Below are 15,757 nucleotides of genomic sequence, written 5' to 3' on the forward strand. Positions count from 1 at the left end.
GTTTATGTGAGGTTTTCTTGGTGACATCCCAAGTGATTTCCAAACCTCAGAATAAAAGGGAAGATGGATCCAATGGTTTGTATTATTCCCAACCTCCAGGCTGAAATATGGTACTACACTGAAAAACAATTCTCAAAAAACAAAAAAAAGGAGGAATTGTTCAGCATCTATTAAACTCCAGTGACTCTGAAGAACACCTTCCCTGTTCCTTAGTACAAATGTTTTTCTAGCTTTCAGAATGCAGAGAGGGTTCTAAAAATCAAGCTGGGTTTCTGAGCATCAACAGAGGTGCCATTTCTACAGTGCAGCTTTGAAAATATGATTAAAGCCTGAAGCACAATGCTGTGCTCCATGGGACATATCTGACCCACACGCTGCCTTTTCAACTCTCTGCATTTTCTAAATCATGTACATTATGAGTGAATAGGAAGAAAACGTGTAAACAAGAACAGAAAAGGTCATTGCAAGTTCATTAATTCTGATCACTTAATAAGCTGTAAATTGAAGTGCATGAATTCCATTCTCTTGAACACCAGGATAAATTTGAAGAATCTCTATTGACTTAATTTACACTGATATGCATTAGAATAGTTTCTGGCACATTCAGAATCAAAATAATTATTACAGCAACATTCAGGACCAGAAGGCACCCAGCTCCCATTTAGTAACTAAATGAGGGACAGACTTACAAAAGCAAAGAATTCACCAACTTAAAAAAAACAAACAACTTAATTATTTTTAAAGGTGGTGCAGAGGCACGACCATGGGGGTTGTGAAATTTAGGGCTGCAGGACTGGCCTGAGAAGCAGAGTGACACTTTGCACCTAACTAAAGAGAACACCGTGTTGTGCAAAAGAGCTGCTACTGTCCTCTGTGCCCGCTTCTCACAGAGGACAAAGGTGAGCTGTATACAAGGAGGCAGAACTGCTTGAACAATTTTGTCAAGCCAATACTCAGAGTGGTACTGATACATTTCAGAGCTTTGTGCTTGCAGGTCTTCTCAGAGGTCATGAGGACTCCAGGAGGATATCTTCCTATGCTAAGACAAACATTGTTTTTGAATTCTTTACTCCGTGGTTAGGATGCTGTCCAAGAAATCTTACTCTAACTTTCCTGGAAAATAAAACACTTGGCTGCTTCTAGGGAATAAAAGACACCCTCAGTATCTTCCTGAACACCTTAAGTATCTAAAATAATGACAGGAAAAAGCATGATGGTGGGAGTAACAAGCTGAGAAAAGTCTAAAACACGTTTAATATAAATCACTGGGGCTGCTCGGCTGCAATACCACGAAGTTTCCTCTGCCTTGTGCTGTTGGTGGTTTGTCTGCAAGAAAGTCCCAAGAAGGCAGATCTAACGCGATGCCCTTGAAACCCGCGTCTGTGAGTGCCTGGGAACGATCCAGCGGCGTGTCCAGCGAGCTCCTCCTGCCGGCTGCTCTCCGGGCTCCTGCTGACAGACCTGAATTTTGCTTTGGCTTTTCAGGTAGCTGAAGGGAGGCAAAATTAATGCCACATCTTCCTTACTGTCATTGCAATACTATCTCTCATATCCGTGCCCATCCCCTCCAGGAGTCTCAGACACACGGAGGGGCTGTGGTCCATGCCAGGAGCGGGGCAGAGCAGCAGCTGCAGAGGAGCTTGGGGAGCCTGAGGAGCAAAGGTGAGCAGGGACAGCAGGGACCTTGGGTAAAGGGGCACACAGACAGTGACCAAGCAAGAAGAGCAGAGCAGGTCTGGTGACAGTGACCACATAGAGCCAGGAGATCAGGGAGCCCACAGGGATGAAGTGCCAGGTCTGAAGCAAAGCCAGGAAGTCAAGTCAGGATCAGCCACAGCCAGGCACAAACAGCCTTACAGCCCACCCCACATGAGGACTGAGGACAAGGGCAGCTCTGTGCCATGGCTCCCAATGGAACTTGGGAGGCCCCAGCTGGCTTCTCCCAGCCCTTTGGCAGACAGCTCTTCTCACAGCACTCTTATCCCAGCTTACATTCCACTGCATCATGACAGACCTCAAACACAGGCAGCCAAACCTGTAGGACAGGGGTAGGAGGTTGCAGAATCAGCTGGTGCACTCAGGGCCCTGTCAGCACACTGCCCAGCACAGCCAGGGGAGAACATAAAAATGATTCCAGGTGCTGACAAAGGAACCTGGGTACAAATATGCCAAAGAGGTTAGCAGTGTGCAAAACAGACAATCTGTACTTCAACTGTTTCAGGGTCTGGTAAGGAATTACCTTTGCAGGGCACTGTGTGTGTGCTTGTGTTTTGTTTTGGGAAATCCTTCTTCCTAGGCCAAAATAAAGAAAACTGCCACTGAGATGTAATGACAAAGCCTTTCCACATTTTTAGCTTATAACTTAAACCAGAAAAAATGCAAATGTAAACTAATCCTGGCTTCCCATAAAAAAAAAGTCACTCACACCATATATTCCTCTGTGACATGTGAGTTGCTCAGCTCTTTGGTGAATCTGTGTCCCAAAAGAAGAGCACAGACAAGACATACTGGTACCCCACTTCCTACCTCCTCACAGGTGACATCTGCCATGGCCCTGCACTGGCAGGTCTTGTAGGTATCTGCATTAGTCCAAACTCCCAGCCCTGCCTGCAGGGAGAGGTGAAACTTCCTGAGGCAACAAAACCCAAGTGGCAGATAACAAGTGTCTTTAAAAAGACAACTTCTTGAATCAATAAGGAAAGACTAACCCTTTGGGAAAGGGTGTCTGGGATTATCTTTTTGAGTTACACTGGGAAAAATCAAAGAAGGGAAGGGAAAAAACATGAGGTGAGCATCCCAAAAGTGTTCCCAGCTGCACTGACACTGATACACGGCTCAGATAAAAGCCAGTCTGCCCTGCAAAGTTTACATGGATACAGTAGAGAGCAATGATCTACTGAAGAAAGAACATATTTTATCAATATTGATTAAAAACCCTTCCAAATTATGTAAAATATTTTGGAAAAACCCACATTTATGAAGAGAAACCCATAAATTTGCTAAGGTGGTCAGGGATATATTGTGTGTCCTTCCATACAGAATGCTGAAAGTATACAGGACTGTTACTAAATGTGGCTTCTCTGCCAAGTAATTGTATTCTTGTACTTTATATTTCCAGTGTGAAAACTCTAATGAAACATTTTAAACCAAAGCCGTTTCCTTGGAGCTGCCTTTGACCTTCTTTTCCTTCTCTCTCAGCCAAATCTCCCTGCCAGGATGAATTCAGACCTAATGTCTGCTCCTCCCACCAGGCTTTTGGATATGTGACAATATCCTAGTCACTGGGAGCTGTGCCTGCTGGTGTCCATTGTCTTGTGTCCACTTTGGGAGAGGGCTTTTAAGGAAAAGCTCAGAATTAAATTTATGAAGAGTCCAATGATTTACAGGAATGACCAACCCTGTAGCTACTTCCTGCACACATCTACCAAAAAAACTTGTGAGTCCTTACTAACTCACAAGGCACCAGCATAGGAATGGTTCAGGGTCTGAGAAAAAGCTTTTGAAAGTTTAAAAGACAAAACAAATAAACAAAACCAAATTTGAAATGAGGGTCCAATCTAAAAATACTACAAGCCTGTCCATCAGCTAGAGGTGTGGTAGTGAGACTGCCTACCAATCTGCTGTGCAGAGCCTGGTACATTCCTGACAGGCACCAGAAAGGGTTACACAGAGCCCTGACAGAGCTGCTGGCTGTGCTCTGTGGAATGCATCTGTCCCAGCAGTTTGGTGACAAGCACAGCACAGACATGCAGCCTGATCACAGCCACTGCTGAGTACAGCCAAGGCACTACATTGTGACACTGAGGTCCATTGCAGTGACAGGACTTAATGAAGGGTCCAAGAAAGGTGCTGCTCATGATGGAAATGCCAGGTACATTGCCCAGGTAAAAGAGGAGTGGGTCTGTGGCACAGAGGATGCAAACCAGCAGCCAGGTGTAGCAAAGTGCAGCTGATGCAAGGCCCTGGATAATTCACCAATGCTGTTGATGGTATGGTTGGACACTACCAGAAGGAAATCACATTATATGCCTTATTTACAATCAGTCCAAATCTGTAGAAACATTATATGTATCATCTGTGCCTCACTTTGTGTGCTGTCATCTATACTGCCTGCCCTATTTAGTTTTGGTACATGAACAAATACATACCTTGGGAGAAAGTAAAACTGCTTTCTCTGTTAAATCTCTTGTAATCAGACCAAAAACCACAAAACCTTTGCAGATATCTATCCCATTCCCACATTAAATCAGTATGTTACTTGACAAACGTTTTCATTTAAAGACCAAGAACCTGCTAGGAATTCACAACTAGGCTTGAGCCCATTGCCTACGAACCCTTAACTTTTCTTCTTCAGCCCCCTGTTCCTCCTTCCATCTCTGTTCTGCAATTTGCCAGCCTCCTTTACGCCTCAGTTATGTCTGCACAATGTGAGGCAGGCAGACCCATGTGCCCACAACAGCTCACAATAACTCAGCAGGCTTCTGCAATTTTCAGAGCCTGCACTACTGTGTGCCCGTATCTGCTGTCAAATTACTGCCTGGACAGAGGCTCCACAGCCTTACCCCAAACATGAAATTGTCCCTGAGACCTCAGAACATTCATCTTGTCCTGCAGCTCTTCCCACATAAAGTGGTGTAAACCCAGCTGATGCTTCTAGGAAATAAAGAACAAGCTTACCCCTCCAAAGATGTGTTATGATTTTATGGCCCCTTCCTGCAACCTGCTGAGAGTGGATGTGCTCCATATCATACATTTAAAACACATCAACACAGATTTGAAGGGTGTACAGTTCTTCTGATGTTTCTAAAGGAAAATAGAGATGAAAGCCATAAAAAACAACCCTTTACACACAGCAGAGGTAAAATTTAAACATAAGCTCATGTTTCCCTTTAGTAAGTTCTGGCAGTCCTAGGACTGTTCTAGCTGCTTGTCATGGCTGTAACATAACAGCAGTGAGGGAAAACCCTCAGTACATTGACTCCAACCTTAGCTGCCTTCCCTTAAAACACTCACCTTGCCCTACTCTATTTGAAGCTGTGAAAAGACAATGATAATAATAGGAAGCTACCCATAGAGCTCCTACAAAGGAGACAGTTATTTTCATGTCCTGCCTCATTGCAAATACCTGTACATAGGAAAGATGGCATGCACAGATCACACACAAACCTGTAATCGAGGCAAGTCAGGATGTTATTGACTGGAATTGCTGTTGTCTGTCTCGACCTTCTCCTCGAGGTGTCTCCACCTCCCATTACAATGTCACAGCTAAAGGAGTTCCCCGGTGGTCTGCAAAGAAGCAAAAGAGCAAATGGCAAGAGAGAACTGACATTGTTTATATAACATTAAAATTAATTCTAAATCAACAATTCAGAGAAAGTAACGTTGCATAAAAGTAGATTAAAAGAGACTTCACTGACAGACAGTGCTAACAGTGATATTTTGTATAGATAAAGCATCTTGTACCCCAAATCCTCAAGATGTTACAAAAAAACCCAAAAAACAACACTACCTCTCTTCAGTGTTTTGCAGAAAAAGTGAGGCATAGGCATTCAGAGGGCTTTGCAGAGTAACTGAAAATTTACCACCAGAATGAAGAACAGAATCCAGGCTTTTTAATCCATTAGTCAGTTATGTGCATTATTTTAAAGCAGCCCTTGGATTTACTCATTTCAGTGTAGGTTGAGTAAAAAGGAGCATTAAAGCAGAAATATACATGTGTTCTACATCTTAAACCAAGACTTTCCTCTTGGACAGGCAATAAGGATACCCTGCAGCCCAAGGTTTTCTCTGCAGCCATAAAACCTTCATCCTTTTGAGTGTGCTGGTAGCCAGGATAACCCCCAATCCATGCTCTATACCCAGTGCATGCTGCAGGAGGAAAAGATAACAAAGGCTGTTTAATGGAGACAGAACTCCATCAGGGAAGTCCTTTTGGGCCCCATTTCCATCAGGTCAGAAAAGGAACAGCCAGGACCCACATGCTGGGCTCTGCTAAGGCTGCTCCAGGCTGCAGCTCCTCATTTGCAAAAGAAATGACCCATTCATTTCCCTCTGACCTCTGCAGATACTTCAGACCTCATTTGCCCATGGCTCCCACCACTATGAGCCAGCATCTTCAAACAGGTGCTCCCAGACAAACCCCTCCACCTTCCCAGGCAAGCTGAACTAAGACAGCTCCAAGAATCCTGAATCAAGGCTCCCACGAGGCTATTTGTGCATGGGCTGGGAATGTTCAGCCCTCAATGCATTTATTTCTGGTTCAGAAAAGCAGAGGCCATATATGAAAAGGAGGTACAGATGAGAAAGTGTAAATTTTGTCAAGTGAAGTTAAAACATGTGTAAGTGCACAGTCGCATGCTTGTATGAGTATGTACTTAACACAGATTTCTTCCCTGCAGCTGCTGACAGCTACACATTCTGTTAGTGTGTGGTGGCCCAAGCAGGCCCTCAAGTCCCTCTGGACAACTCAAGTGTCTTGTGACTGGGAGTTCTCACCTCCGCAGGAGATTTCCAGACTCAGTTTTATGACCAGAGAGTGACAATTCTACTTCAGCAGAGGAATCCCCGTGCTTGTATTGCATCCCAGGAAAAAGACACATCTCTTCAGACACACCCATTTACCTTGGCATTCACAGCCCTATTCCAAGAGTATCACAATACAGACTGACTTTTGTTCTCAACAGTCCCATTCCAGAGAGATTATTCCATTCCACAGCTAAAGATACAAAGGCATTCGGTGGGAATCTGAACTGGGAATCCAGTGCTGGTTTCAAGTTCAAATTCAGAGTCCTGCTCACTGGACTAATCTGGAGAGCATTTTTCTACTTGGCAGAGAAGTGTGAGTTTTCAGGTCTGGAAGAATACTGAGGATGGAGTCACAGATACATTATCACAGACTAATATCTTTGTCAATAAAGTAGCATAAAACCAAAGCAAGCTAGGTCAGCTCTTCCCTTGGTCTCCAAAGAACACCCAATTAGTAGAGTGAGCATAACCATCTTTAATAAGTAAACTGTTTTGGAAGCTGAACTGTTTGTTCCGAGTGCCACATAGACAGCTCTGGCTACTGGCAGAAGAGGCCCGTGAATCAGAGCCCGAAGTCTGATGCAAGAGAAATTTGGGCGTCTCAAGCTGATTTCCCCAGCAGAGAACAACCCTATTAGTTTGAGAAAGTCCCCTGCCTGCTTTCTCTCTGAGTAATTAAGAGTGAAATCCTCCTCTCAGTGACCCCAATGCTCTCAGCCTAGGCTGATTTACACATGAAAGGAACCCTCTGAGGGGCTTTCTCTCTTTCACATTCACAACCAGGCAGGACCTATAAATAAAACCTTTCTGAAAACAGGAGCTTTCAAAAAGGTCTGTGTATGTGCACAAACGTGTATGAGAGAAAGGGAATGGCTGTGTGCACTCGAGGATGTATGTTTGCATGTGTATCTGAGGCGTGGGTGAGAAGAATGTGCATTCACACACCAGCCCTCATGCAAACAAGTGCACTGAGAAAAGCATCTGCATGGGCACGGAGCGTGCACAGGTGCTGGGGGCACTGACAGGAGCCAGAGGCCGTGTCCAGGCTGGCTCCAGCTTGCACCATTCCAGGGGTTCACCCATCAGCTGAGTCATGCTAGAGCTACACACCGAAAACCAGAGCAGACTCAGAGCCAGCTGTGCATATGAGACCAAGCTTGTGGAGCACTTTCCTTCTGCACAGCAGCAAAGTACTGCAGGACAAACACCAGTGGTTTACACTGCGTGGCTTTCATGTGGGAGGTAACACACAATCAGGGCTCAGTTCCTATACTTTTGACAGAAAATGAGATTTTTAAGTGGTCACATCTTCTCAGCTATTCAGGAGAGAGTGAGTAGTGTTCCATTTTCCAGGGTTGTCATTATTCAAAAGTAAATTTTAGTTTTCTGGAGCATTAAACCCTTAAAAGTTTGAAAACATAACGATGAGACAGATGACCTGAAAATGAAGGTCAGGAAATCAAAAGGACTATGACCACCTTTACAGTAGTTATAAACACAAAAATGCAGAGATATGCATCTGAATCGTCCCTGCCCCACTCTCCTGCTCATCCATGTGGCTACAACTCAGGCCAGGATATTTCCCCTTCCACGAGGCCTACGGAGAACCCAACATAACTTCCAGGAAAGCTGGCAGTTCGTGTGACCCTGCCCTAATACAAACCAGGTGACACAGAGCTCGGAGCCAAGCCGGGACAGCCCACAGGGTTTCACAAAGCAGCTTCTGCTCTCTGGGGCTTTGCCCCTGTAAGAGAAGACTTGGCTACAACGCGATAATTTCAGAACGGCAAATTATTCTACTCCACTACTCCTGACCAGCTGAATCATTTGCTTTGCTGAATCTGTGCCTGTGCCATATGCTAATGCCAGCAATCGGGATGTAGGTGCGTTAGAAGCACTGCAGCTGCTCCACAACTTGGTGGGAGACCCCAGGGTGTGAGAGGGAGGCAGGAGAGGTGCCGCACCCTGCACCCTTCTGACTTCATCCCTGCTAATCGCAGCTCTTGGATCTCTCACCACCCCCCCCCCCCCGCCCCCAATTCTTATGCAAACATTTAGAAGAAGTATGGAGAAAAAAGGCACAAAACAGGAGACATAAAGAGTGCAAAGCCTCACAGGAGCGCACAAAGCACAAAATGTCTCTTCTGCTCGTTCAAAAGATTCTTCCCAGCTCCTTGCACTAGGCAGGAGTGTGTGAGCAGGGATTCAGAGCTCCCCTCCCACTGAGCTCGCAGCTAAAGCCCTCCCCCAGTTCCCAGGGTCTTCAAATGAAGATTTGCATAGTAGTTCCAGATCATTCCCGAGAGAAGGGACAATGGCTCTCTCAACGCCCTCTTCCCCCCATCCCTCCCTCCCACAGCTGATAAAGCCTTGGTGAAAAGGGGAACAAAGGATTTACAGATGTCAGAATATTGATTTCTGCCGTTCCAGGACTACAGGGAGAAGATGAAGAAAACTTTTGCCCCCCGAAACTCTGTGGAGTTCGAGACACAGACGCTATCTCTGCAGCACGAACTCCGCGTTTGTTGAGACAGTATCTGATGGAGGCAATATTGCTATTCGAGAGGGATGAGCAGGGCCCTGCAAATGAAAATGCACGGGGATGAGATTACAGCCTGCAGTCCCAGAGAGCGCATTTGTTGTTCCAGACGTGCTGAATGGAGGCATTTCCAGCGACAGCAGTTTGCCACCAGGCGGGCCGGGCCGGCATTGCTCCGGGCGGCAGCTCCCGCCCAGCCCAGCCCAGCCCATCCTGACCCCGCTGGATCCTGGCCCCTCTCTCTGCCCCCCACCGCTGCAGCTGGGACAAGGAACGGAAAGGAAGTGAAATCTTTGAGTCTTTGGCAAGTGGCCTTTGATTCGGAATCAGAGTGGAAGGGATTGCCACTGAACTCACTAAATTTAGGGCCGTTACCTGAAAGGCAAAGCTTTCTGCGCCCACAACATTTCTGTGCACAGTGCATGCAAACCCGAGCTTGCTTTTGCACTACAAAAATTCCTTTTCACTGTAGTGCATCAACTCCACTGACCTCCACCAGCTCCCTGCAATCGTTCAGATTGTGTTAAACAGAACGGTGACACGATCCAAAGTGTCACATGGTGGCACTGCTGCACACCCAGCACGAGACTGGCACTGGGCAGCCAAGGGAGCTTCCAGGAGCTCTGGCCTGACCTCCCCCTGTCGCACCACTGCTCTGAAACAGCTTCCAGCTTTCTCTCTGGGACTGCCTACTGACACTTTATAGACATATTATATTATATTATATTATATTATATTATATTATATTATATTATATTATATTATATTATATTATATTATATTATATTATATTATATTATATTATATTATATTATATTATATATTTTCCCCTCCCTTTTCAGAGCTAACTCGTTAGCATTTCTGCACTCAAAAAGTTCCTGGGACCCTGGATCTTTTGTAAAAATGTACCTGATTAAAATTTCTCTAAATGTGGGATTTAGGCCATTTTTAAAGGTGATAAGCTAGTTTCTAAATCAAGTTCTAGGCTCCTCCGATTTTCCCTGGGGGAAAACCCCACCTGATTCTCTTTCTGCAGGGCACAGTGGTGAGTACAAAAGGGTTTCCCATGCCATGGGTCAATAATTCAGACAGAGCTGCAGAGTCAGAGCTGACTGTTCCCTCATTTTCCACACAGCTTTGTACAAACACGTGCTGTCAGGAGGACTGCAATCATCACAGTGATAACAACCATCACATATTGTAGAGTTAAACACATTTCACACAACTACATCAAAACATTATTCACAATACTCATAAAATATCTAGGTTTCTTTCAATACCTGCCTGTCTTCCCTCAGCTAAAGAAATTATTCTTATGGAATATTTTGTGTCTCCCAGCAGTCACTCCTAATTTACATTTAAAGATGTGAATCAGACCCACCAGACTCCTGATACACCTCATACAGAGATTAATCACAGCTGCTGGGATGATGAAGACTAAGGCAGACCCATTTTAAATCCGTGTAACTCAGACTGTAATGAACCTGCTACCACACTCAGCTTCAGGACAGACTTCAACCATTTCCAGGTGCTCCCCACCATGAGCCCTTAGAGCTCCATGGGTGAGCTCCTGGGGCAGCTGTGCTCGGAGGTGCCACTTCTGCCTTCTCCAAAGGGCATTTTCTAGACTGTCAGAGGAGTAAAGGTGCCAGGGAGAACCTGGGAGAAGCAAACCTTGGCTGCTCTCACCTCCTGCTTAACACTTGCAGGTGGTGTTTTGAGGCTGCTGCAGCAGCAGCACAGCTCACAAACCGGTTTCATTTTAGAGAGAATTTTCCCTCATCTTAGACAGATGTTTGCTTATTTTGCTGATTTCTTTGTTTTCTTATTTTGTTTGCTTATTTCTTTGTTTTCTCTTGTTCGTAAACATTAGTGTCTGTTGCTTACTTAAAAGTTTTGTTGCTACAAACAGGACTAGTTTTGTTTATACAGTTCCTGTTACAAATTTGCTTTAGCATACAGAACTTAGTCTTAGTTTCATCACTGAAATATTGTACCAAATAATTCTCAGATCTTATGTTTCCCCCAAAACCCCATATGCAAATTAAAAGTCTGATATGTTGGACATCTCATAAGCCTGAATCCAGAGGATGAAGGTGTGGAAAGGCAAAATCTCCCTCCAGTGTGGATTTAGCAGAGCAGGTGTGTGTGCACATGGCAAGCCCCAGTGGTTTGAGGGCTGTTTTGTACAAAATGCATCCTGTCCATGATGACAGAACACTTGTGCAGGTACACACAGTACCTGGGAATAACTTCTTTCAGTATGGAAACAAAGCAGTCCTTAAAACTATGTATTAAATAAAAACATACAAAAGCAAAGTACTGGAAGAGGTAATTGTAATTTTAAAAAATAAGAGAAGAACAAAGAAACCAAAGCACTTTTAACAGTTTACAGTGCCCAGATAAAGTAAATAACTGAGCAATATTTTTATGCCAAGGTATGTTTCACAACAACCTTCCAAGGTTCTGGCCATCTTACCATTCCTTTATACTACACAGTAAATTGGACACAAGCCCTGCTCCAAGTGAAAATGGGTAAAGAAATCCTGTTCCCCAGCAGCAAACACATCTCCCCATCTTACAGCCATGGCAGGCTGCATTCCTTGGTCTTGGCAACAGAGAAGTGACCAATTCCATGGGACCAAGGTGTGCACAAGGCCAACCAACCTCCTCCTTCCAACAGAAACCTTATTCGGAGTAAAACTTCATGTCATTCCTCTCAGACAAGCCCCTACCATTGTCCTTCCCAAAACTTCTGTTTCTTTGCTTTTTTACTGTAACGGTTTCTATATGCACCATGGGAATCCTCTCATTTTGCTGTGCTGAAAAATGTACTGTCCATCTACACCAAAAGTCAAACAGCCAACCACCAGGCCCCAGTAAAGAACTAAAAGAAGACCTAGAGATATTTTTTTTTCTGGAGATATTGCGTTCATTCAAGCGATGTTATTATTTCAGTAGAATCACGCCAGGAATCCATGTAATTAAAAACACATTGGTGGTAACAGAAGTGCACCATTTGAGGGCCTCTTTGATTCCCTCATGCCTGGGACATCCCCAGCACTCTCCCTGACCCCACAGCCCGAGGACTTTTCAATCTCGGAACTACTCATCACTCTCTACCTGACAGGAGGATGTAGGCAGGTGAGGATCGGCCTCTTCGCCCAGGCAATGGCGACAGGACAGGAGAAAACGACCTCCAGCTGCACCAGGGGAGGTTAAGGTTGGACATCATGAGTAATTTCTCCACAGAAAGTGTGATCAGACATTGGAATGGGCTGCTCAGGGAGGTGGTGCAATCACCGTCCCTAAAGGTGTTTAAGGAAAGACTGAGTGCCATGGTCTGACACGGTAATGTTCGGACATAGGACGGACACGATGCCCCCCGAGATCACCTCCAAACTAAGCGAGTGTCTCTGTCACCGCCCCCAGGCCGAGCTCCCCCAGCCCCGCCCGGGCCCGCTCCGCCCTCAGCCCCAAGATGGCGCCGGGCCGCCCCTCAGCCCGCACCGCGCTGACGTCACTGCCCCGCCCCTCTCGCGCAGGGCGGCGCATGCGCACGGGCGGCCCCGCTCAAGGTCAGCGCGGCCGCTGCTGCCGCCGGTTCCGCCCGGCGCGGTTCCGGTTCCGGTCCCGCTGTGCGGACAGGAGGACATGGCGGCGCTCGGACGGGTGTCCCGCCTGCTGCTCGGTGCCGCCGCCCCGCGCTCCCTGCCGGGGCGCGGCTTGGCGGCGGCCGCCGCACACGAGGAGGGCGGAGGTAACGGGGCTCTGCGGGGCGAGGGCGGAGCCGGCGCCCGCGGCCGGCGTGGGGCTGCCCTTGACAGCCGGTGCCCTTCGCTGCGGGAACGGGGCATGGCCGGCGCTCGGTGAGGCCTGAACCGGGGCTAAACCGTGAGTCCGGATCCCCGTTACAAACGGGGAGGGTACCCGCGCTCGGGCGTGGAACTCAGGTTCATAAGCGCCTCGTTAATGCGCTAATTGCGGTAACGCGTGTGGGGTCGGTATCGCTGATGAGAACCCTGCTCGTTGTTCTGATCCCGCTGTCGCTGCCCAGCCCGCATGTGGAAGACGCTGACGTTCGTGGTGGCGCTGCCCGGCGTGGCCGTGTGCATGCTCAACTGCTACCTGAAGGGGAAGCACGAGCACGAGCGGCCCGAGTTCGTGCCCTACGCGCACCTCCGCATCCGGACCAAGGTACCTCTGCCCGGGTCACAGCCCTCTTCCCCTGCACGGCTGCGGAGCTTCCTCTGAGACTGCTGCGTGAGATGGCTGTGATACCAACTCACGGCTGTTTCTGAGGCAGTGAGAGTTTGTCACAGCTCTGATGGAGTACCCATGACATTCACAGGCCCTCCCACCCCAGAGTGATCCTCCTAATGTATTACTGAAAAATGTTTCAGTCCTAGAGCTGCCGTACTTAAAGTAATACAGATCCCAAAATACTCAAAATTGGGGTCCTCATAATACAGCACAATGTTTGTTTAAGAGCAACGATTGTGCTCCCACTGTGGCTCCCAGCTAAGGGAGGCAAAGCTTTCCAGCTCTTGCTTCCCCTACATCCTGGGAGCCAGCTTGCCTAATTCACCAGCCTGTCAAGCTGTGTGATCATAGAATCATTTAGGTTGGAAAAGTTTTCTGAGACCTCCACCTTGTCAACCAGATCATGGCACTAAGTGCTACATCCAGTCTGTACGTAAACACCTCCAGGGATGGTGACCCCAGCAGCCTGGGCAGTTTGTCCCAATGTTCAGCACCCCTTTTTGTGAAGAAATTCCTCCTGATGTCCATCCTGAACCTTCTGTGGCACAGCTTGAGGCTATTTCTTCCTGTCCTGTCACTTAATTGCCTGGGAGAATTGATATTTGAATGTGTACTGTTCTTGGTTTCAGGTGCCTGTAGGGATTGTTCAACAGCTGCCACTGGCTGATTTTCTTTCTTCTTTCAACAGCGTTTCCCCTGGGGTGATGGGAATAAAACTCTGTTTCACAACCCCCACGTTAACCCTCTCCCAACTGGTTATGAAGATTAAAACCAAGATCCTGCCAACAGCCAGAACTTTGGCTCTCCCCATCCTGAACCAGAATGTTGAGTGGGAGCCATCATTTCTGGGGTCATAGTTTCAGAAACTCTGTGTTTCTTCTGTGATGAAGCTGAGTGGTGTTGTGGCCCCCTGTGTGCTTGTGATGGGGCCCTTTAAATAAACAACTCTGAACGTGAATTTGGGATTTGACTTGTTTACCTGAATCCTTTGGAGTTTTTTAGTTTAGTGTTGGCAAAAAGCATTAAGGTTTCCCCCAGGAGAGAGCACAGGAGCAAAGGGGTCTGACTGCCTGAATGGTAGCACATGTTCCTGTGTCTGCTAACACAAACACCAGGAATGCACTTGGCATAGGACATGAAACCATTTCATGTTTTTGTCTGGTTTAACTGATGACTAAACTCACAGCCAGAACAACAGATACATGGATTAATAGTCAATATATACTGAAGCACATTCTCCATTATCAGCTCTTGCAATATTTATTAACAGTCATGAAGGTGATTTTTCCCTGGTCCCTTCTGGCACAGGGAGAACAGCAAAGATGTTGAGCTAAGCTCTGCCTTCACACTGTTCTCAAATTTTCAGGTACATCAGCACATATCTTGCTCACCACTCTGCTTTCCATAAAGCTGCAGTCTGTACAAAGTCTCACACAGGTTTTGCAGAAGAAAACACAATTTTGGTTCTACTGCTTATGTCTGTATAGCATGTACTGTGTCATGCAGAATCTGCCTGAAGCAGAAGGAAATAGTGAGCCACTAGCCTGAGCCTGTGCCAGTACAACTTTTCATTTTCAAGGTTTAGCTCACTACAAGTAAACCCTTTTCCACTTCTTACTATAACTTCCGTGGTTTTTGCACAATGTGAGCTCTATCTCAGCTGTCATGAATGTGGTTCCTCCAAAAGGTAGAACACAGCAGCTGCTTTAGCATCTTGCTGTGGAAAGGAGTGATGGATGGCAAGAGAGAATCTCAAAGTGCCACTGCAGGATGCCCTTCCCCATGTTTCCATGGGATTTTTTTTGTCTGCTTACCAGTAGAAGATTGCTCAGACAGGTTTTCCTGTGTTGAAAGTACAAGGCACTGATGGGCACAGTTTTAAAGCTGACAAAGTCACATTACATTTAGCCCTACACTAAGATCATAGAAAAGCAAACTGGTTTTGTATGTTATTCCTTAAAAAAGAAAAGCTACAGAGTCAACTGTCTCCAAAATGCTATTTATAGATCCTTCCCTTAGACCTGCAGCACTTTGCCAACAGCCTGTTTTTTCAGTGCTGTAGGAACTCTCTGCACCTGAGAACAGGAGTGTGGCTCACCTGGCTCTGTGACTGGCACAGGCACAACAGCCTCAGGCTGCAACAGTTCCTGATCCTCTGCACAAGGACTCAGGGTCTGGGCTCTGTGAGGGGCTGTGGTGCAGACAGGCCAGCTGTAGTATTTGAGAACTACACCTTTTTAGTTTGTATTTTTTTTTAAAGTATAATCTTTAAATAATTAGTAGTAATTAAAAGCTGAGAGGGAAGCTTTCTTTTTTTTTCTCACTGTAATTCCAGAATTATGAAGTTATCTTTTGTCCCCAGTCCATAATATCTTTTTCCCCTGTGCTGGTGTAAGGAGAGGGGCAAGCTTTGCCCCATCCCTGTGTGAG

The 15,757-nt window shown here is 46.4% G+C and overlaps 1 protein-coding gene and 1 long non-coding RNA gene across 4 annotated transcripts in view; one reads left to right on the forward strand and one right to left on the reverse strand.

Annotated features, from left to right (window-relative positions):
• Nucleotides 1–12,448, reverse strand: part of LOC129128367 (uncharacterized) — a 43,870-nt gene extending 31,422 nt beyond the window's left edge. For all 3 annotated transcript variants that reach the window (XR_013184625.1, XR_013184626.1, XR_013184627.1), the window contains exons 1-3: nt 12,188–12,448; nt 5,167–5,286; nt 4,678–4,803 (exon numbers count right to left, since the gene is read on the reverse strand). This is a non-coding gene — a long non-coding RNA (uncharacterized LOC129128367). The remainder of the gene's footprint in view (nt 1–4,677; nt 4,804–5,166; nt 5,287–12,187) is intronic.
• A 169-nt stretch (nt 12,449–12,617) lies between these two features.
• On the forward strand, nt 12,618–14,285 carry COX6A1 (cytochrome c oxidase subunit 6A1). Its single transcript, XM_054645427.2, has 3 exons — nt 12,618–12,824; nt 13,122–13,261; nt 14,016–14,285. Exons 1-3 carry the CDS (start codon nt 12,719–12,721, stop codon nt 14,094–14,096), a joined length of 327 nt encoding a protein of 108 aa, XP_054501402.1. The 5' UTR covers nt 12,618–12,718; the 3' UTR covers nt 14,097–14,285.
• The last annotated feature ends 1,472 nt before the right edge of the window (nt 14,286–15,757 follow it).

The sequence above is a fragment of the Agelaius phoeniceus genome, chromosome 18 (assembly GCF_051311805.1).
Source record: "Agelaius phoeniceus isolate bAgePho1 chromosome 18, bAgePho1.hap1, whole genome shotgun sequence".
NCBI lineage: Eukaryota > Metazoa > Chordata > Aves > Passeriformes > Icteridae > Agelaius > Agelaius phoeniceus.